The sequence below is a fragment of the Trachymyrmex septentrionalis genome, unplaced genomic scaffold, assembly GCF_001594115.1.
Source record: "Trachymyrmex septentrionalis isolate Tsep2-gDNA-1 unplaced genomic scaffold, Tsep1.0 scaffold6, whole genome shotgun sequence".
NCBI classification, from domain to species: Eukaryota; Metazoa; Arthropoda; class Insecta; order Hymenoptera; family Formicidae; genus Trachymyrmex; species Trachymyrmex septentrionalis.
This window is the reverse complement of record NW_017305778.1, coordinates 1,342,640-1,354,997: the sequence shown is the minus strand read 5'-3', so window position 1 is coordinate 1,354,997 and position 12,358 is coordinate 1,342,640. Positions and strand designations below refer to the sequence as shown.

Below are 12,358 nucleotides of genomic sequence, written 5' to 3'. Positions count from 1 at the left end.
TTTTATAATAATATATTTTATAATAATATATTTGTTATAATTAAATCAAATTAAACAAGAGAAATCTTATGTTCGGTCAAAGTGGATTTTAGCGTCTCTTTCACCAACCTCGGTTAAGTTAACCGACGGTTACAGAGACTCATTTATGCCCATTTCCATCAATGTAGATTAACTTTAATCTCGGTTCTCTCAACTTACTCTTCGTCTTTTTCTAATCTTTAGAACTAGAAAAAGACAAAGAGTAAGTTGAACTGAGATTAAAGTTAATTTGCGTTGGTGGAAACGGGCCTTAGTTTCACAACTCATGGTTAACTTTTAACTGAGGTTTAACTTATTTTAAGTAATAATAAGTAATATTGAGTAATAATGAGAGTTGTGAAACTGGGCCTAAATAAGCCCTATGTAACCATCGGTTAACTTAACCGAGGTTGATGAAAGAGACCCTAAATGCTTAAATAATTCTGTGTGAATTTATATACATATCCGATTCTACAAACCACGCGTCGAAATATTTTTTGAAACGCAATCATGAGCAGAACCAGAATAATATGTCACATTATTGAGATTGAGCAATTTAATTATTTTTTATGTCAATAAATATTTTCAATATTAATAATCTGATATTAATGAGAATCTTAATTCTGCAAATAGTTTATTATTAGCATTTATTATTAATAATTCGTTACTATTAACTATATTAAATTAATAATTATATATTTTTTATTCTTCGACACAGTTTCTTTGAAGAATCAAAATTATACAATTATTATTTCAATATTCGAAGATTTTAATATTGAAGCTCCGAATCTTGAAAGTTCGAATGTTAAAACAAATCACCAGGCCAGTTAAAAGTTACTTTTCGTGAGTCATTTTAACGTCATTTCGACGTTATCGCGACGTTATTCGACTTGATTTCTTTCAGGAGGAATTAAATGTCGTCATCGTCGATGTATCGGTGAACGCGCGTTCCGGCCGGTTCGCACCGAGAGATACACCTCTCGACGCGGCGAATGCGGAATTCGCGCCGCCGCGACGTTGCCAAGCCATCGTCGTTGGTGTCGGAATTCACGTGTTGCTACGCGACATCGTCGCCGTGTCCGATGAACGTGTGCGCGCGATTACGGCAACGTCGACGCGTTTCTACCGCACCGTTATCGACCGCGGCGGGCGTTGCGGATCGCGGCCGAAATCGACGCCACCGCGATCAGCAGCGCGTCATAGTTTCAACGTCCCCCATATCCGCATCATTGAAACATTTCACATATTTCGACCGCTGAATTTTTTTATTTATTGAAAGAAAATCGTTCGAATTGTTGTCCGTTTAAAAATCGCTCAGAATTGAAGATTAGATTAATCGAAGCAATATATTTTCAACAGCGATGCGATATTCATTTAGTTAAAAAAATAGAATGCATTGCATAGAATACAATGTGAACTGAACCCTTCGCCGGCCAAATCAGACTTTTAACACTAAGGGCCGGTTGTTCCATTTTCGGATAAACTATGTGATAATTTATCTACTGGATAAACAAATAAGTATGATAAACAAAAGAATAAGAGAATAAGAGAGTAAGACAATGAGCTGAAGTTACCGAAAGATACAACTCAGCCTAAAGTACCAACGTTTTTTAATTACTAAAAGAGGGTTAAGCAAATAAATTACTATAAAATAGAAAAAGTAATGAAAAATCAAACATTTCGTCAGTATAAAGGATAATTATTGAAAGGTCAAACAATTTTATGTTCCTATTTGTACACAAGAAATAAAATATAACATTATTCTGAAAAATAGAAATGTCAATAAAATAATCAATTACGATATGAATTTGGATCAATAAAAATAAATCTAATTAAATAAGAGAAATCCTAATTCGGTCAAAACAGACTTTAGTGGTTAAATATTTCTGTTATAAATATATTTTATATCTGATTCTGCGCTAGTAATAATGGTAATAATAATCAGAATAATAACAATAATAACAACAATATACAATAATAATAATAAAATAATAATAATTCGATACTTCACACAGAGGCACAGTTAATTGCAATCGATATTTTGATTGTATATATATAAATTTGATGATAAATAAATTTCAATCTGTAAAAAAATAAAACATAATACGACTTCTAGTAAAAGCTTATTAAAGCTTTCACAAATATACAATTTTTTTTAGATTTTCATGTATTTTGGAACAATATAAAAAAATTTGCATTGAACTTTAAAGACCCAGACTATTGGTGAAAAATACAAATTTTCTCATGATCGTCGAAGAGATATAAAAAAGAAACAATATGAATAAATAAAGATACGGAAATAAATTTTTTCTGCAAAAGTTCTCTTTTATCGGAAAGCTAAATAAATCGTAGATTCGTCGTGATGTGAATTTCACGTGCGAACGTCGTGACAAATGGGACTTCCGCGCGCACGAATATGTATGAATCGAAATATAAATAATACAACACGATACACTCACATGCGTAAGTAGGACTTTGAGCGCAATTACGAGGATTACAAGGGATTGTAAGTGCCCATTAGCCGCTTATTCGAACGCAGGAACGATTCGCCGTTAAGTCGCGCGCATTGATCCACCGACCAATGGGATGCGGGCGTTCGTATCGTCCGATGTATGTCTCGCATCACGCATGTCAAGTTTGAGGAGGTAGCATACCTTCGACTTTGCACTGTTCTTGAACTTCGAATTAGCCCGTATATCCGAAAGCGCCGCGTATTCAGGAAAATACTTAAATTATTAACGTTCAATAACAACAGATTAGATAGTTAATAAGAAAAAAGTTAGGAGTCGGTGTGGTAAACAATATGTAAATTGTAATAAACAATTCTTTAATAATTGTGAAATTATTAAACTTTAACTTTATATGTGTCGTTTAACCATTAAAGCATTTTTTATTATTACAATTTATTATCATTGTTTACTCATTGTCGATTCTTAATTCTTTTTAACTATCAATCTGTTTTTATTGAATTTTAGAAGTCCTATTACAGTGTTCATTATTATGGTACTAATATTATTGAGCGATTCCCGTGATGACCTCGTGAACTTTCTTACTGCGCGATGCAGATTATGTCGCAGATAGAAATCCTATAAATAGAGCCCTCGAACGATTTTATCAAAATTCGGGAAAATAAGTATATACCCAAAACACATATTTATAATAAAATTAAAATAACATCAAGTTCCACACATGACACAATACAGATTATTGCAACAATATTGCAGCAACATTGCAACGTTCCCATAATATTGCAGCAATATTGGAGCAATGTTGCTGCGAGCTTCTATGCTGTATGGGATAAAAGTAAATTTTAGAAAAAATTATATCATTCGATTTACTTCTGAAGATGATTTTGTGATAAATTTTTCATATATTTTTAAGTGACTTTAATTAAAAAATCACTTAAAAATAATGTCGAGTCAAGAATTCATTACGAAATTATCGTTAAAAAAACTATATCGAATATCATTACGATTTTTCCTAAAGTGACCTCTCAATTTCATTTTGATCTTATTATAATTTATGTTCTGGGTAATACTGTCTCCTCTCTTGTATAGGATACTATCTCACTCTGATTTATACTGTCTCATTTTATAAATGTTAATTCAGATTACGAATCTCACAGACAATTACAAAGTCGATGAGATTTAGAATTTGACTAATCAGATTACTTTAATCGTTTTTTTTTTGTTCTAATGGAATCGAATTCTAATATTCAATTCGCAATTTTCGATTTCTAATCTGGATCTGAAATGAGCCTAGCGATTGCTTGCGTTAAACGTACGTATACGACTTACGTGCCATTGATTTTGTAAACACAATGCATTCGTTCCTTAGGAAAGTCGTTTGTTTACGAAAAATATGCAGTGCTTACAAGGAAAGAAATTGTTTATGCAAGTGAATAGAAACGCGGTCTCCTTCGTTTGAATAATTTGTATGTAGGATGTTTTTTAACTCAAGCATTAAATATCTCTTACATTATTGACATTTATTACTATTTATTTATTTTCATTTTATTTCTTATTTTCATTTATTTCTTTAAGCCTTATTATTCGAGATAGATATCTCTGTTGTTTTAAATGATACGACAAAACATCAAGGGGAAAAATTGTTTCAAAAGGGCAAATATTACGAGATAAGCAACAAATTTTCTTTAAAATTTTAAGCTCATATTTATTGTGATGTCAAGATTATAAATTTTAATTTGAAAAATAAATTTATGACTTTTTACGCAATTTGATTCTTTTAATTATTCTGCATAAAAGTACTAAGATAGAACTGTAAAAAAATCGATAATATATGACATGTGTCATTTATGAAATATTTTCTACTTTATTTTCGCACAAATTTTAATATGAAATATAAAATTTCTCGTAAATTATTCATATCTTTATTATCTTAATATGCATAGATGCTAATCTGAAGATAAAGAGATAAATCAATTGGTGTACACATTGGTGTCAAATACAAGTATAGTTCTTTTAAAAAATATACAATATATATATAAGTATACATATAAATTATATAAGTTTTTATAGAAAGTTATGTTTTCTTTTTTAAAAATAAACGCAGTTCATTTTTTAAATAGCCAATCTTTTCTTTTTTGATATTTCATATCATTAAAAACAACAAAGGTACTTTTTAAGTGCCCGAATTAGAAGAAACATTCTATATATTTATAAATGGGTTTTTTATTTGAAATTAGAGTTCCAAAAGCCAGGAATTATATTAGAAGTCATTAGTCTTAATAAGCATGCAAAACTTAATTATTTAAAATAGTTATTTTTAAATAATTATTATACAGTATTTGTCAAATGGTTTCTATGTGCAATTTTGGGCAAAATTATTGTTTGAAAATTGCACCTAGATATTTATGATTCTTCCGAATTAACATCATCAAAATTATATGCTGAAATAATAATAAATCACTGTAATAATCAATGCTTGATCAATGTATATACGTAATTAATATATAATAACACATTGTAATAACTTTATATATAATTTATTTGTTCTAAATTCATTCTAAAAGTAAATGTAAAATGGTCTAATTAACTTGACAAAGCATTCGTGTCCGCCAATTTTATCCTCCAACGCGTCACGCTCGCAAGAAGAATACATACAAGAAGAATGCATACAAGAAGAATACATACAAGAAGAATAAATGAAGATTCGGCGTGTCGCAAGAGACGACACGAGACACACCAAAGAGGATGAGAAGTTGCGCAAGCATGAAACAGGACGCAGGATGTAAGACTCACAGCTGCGAATAGATTCCGAGGAGGGGGAAGCTTTCCGGGTGAGAGCGAGACGGGGAAGTTTCGTACTCGATCGAGGTGGAAAGGCGAAAAGGATCGAAAGGGAGGAACGAACGTGAATCGAAGAACCAAGGGAGACAGAGCTAGTTAACGAGTGGCGGGGGAGAGGAGGAAAGGGGAGGAAAAAGGGCGGCTCTAGCAGCGGGAAGGAGAGTGCAGTGAGAGGGAACGCGACCCCTAATATCAATAGCGGAACAAGTGAGCGGCAAGTCTCGGGTGGGACGAGGAAGGAAGGATAAAGAGACAGAGAGAAGCAGAGAGAGAGAGAGAGAGAGAGAGAGAGAGAGAGAGAGAGAACGGTGTGATGGCAGGGGGCCAACGGGGGAGATGGTTTTCGTGCTCGCGGCACTCCTCATCCAGTCATCCTGACGTTACTGTTCAGTTCTCGTAACCGTGTCGATCGATTAGGAGGTGTTCAGTGGTCTCTCGGCAATATATCAATTACCAACCCGGTCGCCGCCGATCTCTTGATCACTCTTTTTGTCCTCCACGTGTCACATCCGGTCGAGCACCATGTCGAGCGAATTTCTCGGGAAACGTTACAAGCTCTTCAGCAGCGAGAATTTCGACGAGTTCATGAAAGCGCTCGGTATGTACGTAGTCGGAACGAACGCCGGCCGCTCTCTTGGCACCGCTTCGGCAGTTCAAAGTACATCGGAAATGTTAATTTAGAATGCGCGCGTGATTGGCATGGGAAAAAACTCAATGTAGGAGAGTCGGAAGTAGTTAGTCCTCTCACAGTCAAATGAATATTTGTTATGATAAACATTATTTTATGACGAAAGTCTTGAAATTATCTCGATCCGCTCTACGATTTTTACCTGATTACGTGTCGGTTTTTCCTTTTCAGATCTGAAACCCTACTGAGTGAATTTTCACTTAAGTGCTAATTCAAGTTGAATATATAATTCAAGTTTTTCTTATTAAAATTTTAATGGCTTTAATATTTAATAAGGTTATTTAACATTGAAATTCATTTCTTTTACATAAGAATAGTGTTAGTTTAGTTATTTTACACTTTACAACTTATATATATATATATAAAATCGATTAAAATAAAAGTAATAGTTTCGTAGTTCCAAGAATAAATTAAGTAGGAATAAGTAAAATGCTATTATAATATAAGCTTTCCGCATTTTTTTGTGTAAGTATTCATGTATAAGTCATTTATTCATAAGATATAATTATAAGAAGATAAGAAGATAAAATTTGCAAATTAATATCTTATCATCTTGTAAATATTAGTTACGCGCTAATAATCATGGAAGCTCTTGAAGATATTTTACTAATTTATTACTTGTTACAAAGTAAAATAAAAAATATTCCTAATTATATAAGTGAATTTTCATTCAGAGTAATGTAAATGTAAAAAAAATATGAGCATTAATAAACTTTTAACTCAAATTTGATTTGGCCAGAATAATAATATTCGAATTAAGAAAGTAATTCGTAATCATGATGTAATCAGTAAATACATATGTCTGTTGGTTTCGTCAGAAGTTTTTAAATTTTAAGACCGCAGTTGGTAATTTTTTCTGACAATTCTGCCACGTGTCTCTGAATATTAATCATCGTTCAGAACTACATTCCCGTTAAAACTCTTTTTTTTACTTCATACAATTAGTTTTTTTTATTTCGGATTTATTATTTGTGCGCATCGTTCATTTGCTACAACACAACACAACTCAGAAAATAAAAAGTTTTGCATAAAACTTAAATTTGAATGCTTTGAACTTCGAATTATTACAATTGTATGTAAATTTTCAAAGGCAGTTTTAGTGTCAAAATTGATTGCTGAAAAATGTTCTTTTTTTTTCTTCTTTATATTGTTTCATATTTTTCTGCAATTAACTTAGAAATGATAATCTTTTATTTATGTATATATGTATATGTATATTTTAATTTCTCAAATGTTTTTCATATATACAGCATTTAAAATTAGAAGAATTCTATTAGTATCAGAATTCTAGAAGTAAATTTTGGCACAAGTTATAGGTGTAAAATTGTTTTATTATAATTTCATATACTACAATACTCTAAGAATCTGTAAACTTATCATTACAAATTATAGGAAAGAGAAAGAGAGATAATTGAAGAATTGCTGAGAATATTATATGGAAGAAGAATAACAAGGTCTATAAACGCAAAAGGAATCGAGCAACGTATCGTGCATAAATTGCTCTTTTACAAAATAGCGACCGATTACACACATTACAGCAGACCGTATTATTACCGTGATGAGATCTGTCGTTAGCTTCGTTTGTGTGTCGTTCCACGTACAAATGGTCGCTTGGTTAGGATCGACACATCGACAATTTTACGTGCGTGTATGGAACGTGAACAAGCGCACGTGGTTAACATGTGGAAGATGCGCGTGGAAAGTAAACATCAAAGGAGCTATCGGCAGACACTTCATTTACGAAACTTCACGCGTTTCATAAAGTAGAAATAATATCGACAAGAGAATAATACCAGTTTTGACAAATATTCAAGAAAATGAATCTCATAGTTCAGCGATCAGAGGACACGTATTAAGGCTTATACACAATAAAAACGCAAACAATAGACAAAGAGAATAAAGCCTGATCTACAACATGCTGTTTTCTATTTCTTGTTTTTTATCACTTTATTTGCCTTTTTGCTTCTTATCCAGTTGTTTTGTTTTCTGTCGTTCGATAAAAGTTGATGAACTTCGGAAAAGAAACATGATTGTTGATAAAATGGTCGCAAAGAAGAAAAAAGTAAGAGGTAAAAAGCAAGAAACGGGAAGATTAGTCTTAAAGCTTGAGACACAATTGAAAAACAGTAGGAACAGGCAATAGGAACAAGAAGTAACAGATTTTAATCAAAAACTGTTTATTTTTATATATATGATTTCTGACAGGTTTAAAGTTATTATTTCTTGTTTCTATTACTTATACTTTTCAATTGTGCATCAGGCTTTATATAGATCCGATAATCAAGACTTCAACCTTAATTATTGATACACGATTTCCTATAAGTTGAAATCTTTTGTTTATTGATAGCTTACCACAAATTGAAATCTTATTGTCTGTGTTATTCTCTCTCTGTTCCTATTACTTTTCATTGTCCATGAAATTTGAGACACAATTGAAAAGCATAGGCAATATAGGAACAGAGAATAATAGATTTCGATTTCAGAAATAGTAGTATATATACCTATCAGAAATATTTTGATATATAGTATATGTGTATTCTGATAGGTTGAAATCTATTATTCTCTGTTTCTATTGCTTGTGCTTTTATTTGTGTCTTAGGCACAATGAAAAGTACAACAGGAACAGAGAAGAAGAAAGAGGGGGAGGAGGAGAGAATGAATTTGTTTTTCAATTGTATCCCAAACTTATAATAGGGCTTTATGGAATAGATATATAATAAATTTCTTTTTTCTAGGAATTTTCTAGGAATTTTTTTTCTAGGAATTATTCTATTTTTCTAGGAATTATTCTATTTTTTCTAAAAAACAATAGAAATTTAAGGAATAATGGAATAATTTCGATTGAAATCTAAATGGTTCTAAAAATACGTGCTTTTATAATTTCATTATATTTCAACCTATTTTAAATTTGCGAACAACCATTTAAAAGTATGTTCGAAAAAATGTAAAGATGTATGTAGGTATGCTTCCGCCTACTGCATACCACCATCGCAGTTTTAATCGGTTAATTAACCGCTAAAGTCGTTTGTACATCAGCGAGATACCAATGAAGCCCGGGATATTAATCAATTTTAATACGTTAAATTACACCCCCTCGCTTCTTCGTGCAACGACCTGACCTCGATCTTAATTCCGGACTGTGCTGCGGACCTCCTGATTGCAGTCTAATTTAACACTTGAATTAATTCATCAACAGGATTAATAAATCCCGTAATTGACAGTCGAATCACGTGAATGCGCGTTCGGTGTTCGTGTCGAAAATTCAGCTTATCAATCACTTATACCTTTTTATAATGTTATGGAAACTGTGTTAGGGCGCGTTCACACCTTGACAGAAAAGTAGAAAGCAGAAATGTAATAGCCAATCCACTCGCGCTGATAGTCGAGCTATCATAATTTCGGCTTTCTGTACTGTTACTACCAGCGCTGATAGTAAGCATTACAGAAAGCTGAAATTGTGTCGACTATCAACGCGAGTTGATTGGCTGCTGCATTTCTGCTTTCTGCTTTTCCGTCAAGGTGTAAACGCGCCCTTAGATTTCTGGAAGCAAACGACACACCTTTGATACAAACATTCGTTCCTTTTTGTTTAAATTAATGTTAAGGAAAAGGAAACTATTATATTAGTTTCGACACTGATTTTAATCGCTTATCTGATGTTTATTAATTTCAGACAAACTAAAGAACCCGATAAGACATATAGGATGCGTTTCGAATAACGCAAAAATTATCGCGCAAAATTATGCAATTTTTATCTCTGTTGTTCATAGAATAATAAAGAAAGAAAAATAATACATTATCCACTTCATGCGTAACTCGGAACGCATCCATAATCTCCATGTTTTCATTTTGTTGCACCGTTATCTGCTAATTTATTAATTATTATTTTTTAATTAAAGAATGTAAATAAGAAACAAGCTCCAATTTTAACTATATTGTTTCATTTATAATTTATAATCAAATATATACTTATCAAATTAATATCAAACATACTTATAAGTCTAATTTTTTCTTAAATTAGATTTTATTTTGTTTTCATTTTTCCTTAAATAATTACAATTGCTATACTAAAAAACAGTCGGCAAGTAAATATGTAACATTTTCTTCGATATTTATTGATTACAAAAAAATTTCTTTGAAATGACTATGCTTTTTTGAATATACTTTTTCGTAAAATATATCTCATTAATTGTAAAAAAAAATAGAATAAATAGTTAATTTATTTACTAGGAATACAATTTTATTTCGCCGTAAAAGATTTATTTCAAAAATATGTCTTACAAATAAAAGTGGATGTTAAGTTTTGGCTGTTTTTCGGCTAAAATGAAGAAGTTCTGAGAGATACAGATTATATGCGCGCGTGTCATTAAAGAGTGATTTGCGGAATCGAATGATATATCGCTTATTTTGAGGAACATCGGGAATGAGAAGAAATCGTTACATACACAATACATACACACATATACTAATAGCAACAAATCTAAAAGTTATTAATTTTGTTATTCAAAAGTAGAATTCGAAACCGATTATTTTGTATCAGTTTCTTCATCGTTTGTGAATTGTTCGAAAATTTCTTTTATTGCAATTATGTGTTGTATAACAATAGTCCCTTGTTGTTTAATTCCTGAGATATCTTGATATCTTATTTAACAATTTGTTATCAATAAATATGTGATATGAAATGTGAGCATTCGATTTATCACGACTTTTATCACGATTTCTACCATGTTTTCAACGTTTCTCTAAGATAAGCGATATACCATACTGAAAAAAAAGATTGGCTGCTACAGCAAATTTATAGATGGTAAAATATGGTATAGCATTTTCTTAATTGGTTGCAGCAGCTAATTGGTTGTGTTAGCGTATCGAAACCCTATATTGACATTGCGGATAGGCTAACGCAACCAATACTTTGCTATAGCCAATTAAAAATGCTGTGCCATATTTTACCATCTATAAATTTGCTGTAGCAGCCAATTTTTTTGTTCAGTGCACTCGACTTAAATAGCCCTTTGATGTGATATATAATTTATACATCTCGAAATTTTGGCTGAAAAATAGCCAAAACTTAACATCATTCTTCCTTTTCTCACGCTTGTTTCATCAACCCATGTAGATTAACTTTATTTATTTCGGCTCAACTTATTCTTCTTTTTCTAGTTCTTACAACTAGAAATAAATAATAGATAAAGAGTTAGGTGAAATGAGATTAAAATTAATCTATATTGATAGAAGGTATCAGTGTATCTTGCAAAAATGTATCATATGATCATGTGTAGATATAACATGTATGTGTGATATATTGAGCTTGGATTCGCGGATTATCAATACGTTTTTATATTATTGTAGATTAACTTCAATTTCAGTTTAACTTACTTTTCATTTTTTGCTACATGAGGACAAATGTTTTATTATATAAATCATTTTCTTATATTATACTGAGTGATCCAAAATTCACGAATTCGGAGTACAGGATATGATACTTTATGCTAAAACAAACAACGAGTAATGTTACTTTTTCCTTTAGCGTCCGATAAATAATTTTTGCGCTTATTTGTTAACTTTAACTTACTCTCCTGCAAAAGCTACTTATCGGACACAATTTTGTTAAAGAAAAGTTGTTTTTTTGTGCTAAAACGAACAACTTTTTGCCTGTAGTAAAATTACATTCGATAAATAATTTTTGCGTTTAACTTCAATCTGTGCTCCTGCAAAAACTACTTGTTAGACGTAATTTTACAAAAGAAAAAAGTTGTTTCTTTTAGCATAAAGTATCATATCCTGTACTTCGAATTCAGATCACCCTGTATAACGACAAATTATCTGATTAAAATGCATTGAATAATACTGTCACTTAGTATTTTTGTTATTTACAAAGCAGAAAAATATATTTCACAAAAGCAACTACATTTTTTATTACATAAAATGAAATATATTTCGCTGCTGTTAAAAAATTCTTCTAATGCTGCTACAAAATAAAATTTTGCTGAAGGCTAAATTTTTTTCCTGGAAGGGGTGTAATTCTAATTAGAAAAAAATGAAAAGTAAATTAAATCCAGATGAAAGTTAATTTATATTTACTTATAGATATATATAAGTCCAAATAACTGTAAATCATCTCTATTATTATATATATGATATCAATATTATAATAATAAAATAATTATTATACAGTAAATTTTGTACGAATTTTATCCGATATTAATTTCGATTATTATATATAATTTTATTCAATTATTGATTCGTAAAAAAATATAGGTAGCTTTTTAAAATAATGCTTAGGATATGGTAAAGTTACAAATTGTACACACGAGACGTCGGTATGCAAGCAGAACCGTTGACA

General features: G+C 31.0%; 1 protein-coding gene across 1 annotated transcript in view; it reads left to right on the top strand.

The window, feature by feature from the left end:
* The first annotated feature begins 5,694 nt into the window (after positions 1-5,694).
* The window catches only part of LOC108752344 (fatty acid-binding protein, muscle), a 13,815-nt gene continuing 7,151 nt past the window's right edge, over positions 5,695-12,358 (top strand). Inside the window, exon 1 of the mRNA XM_018493132.1 lies at positions 5,695-5,925. Within this exon, the coding sequence (XP_018348634.1) occupies positions 5,850-5,925 (76 nt within the window). The 5' untranslated portion in view covers positions 5,695-5,849. The remainder of the gene's footprint in view (positions 5,926-12,358) is intronic.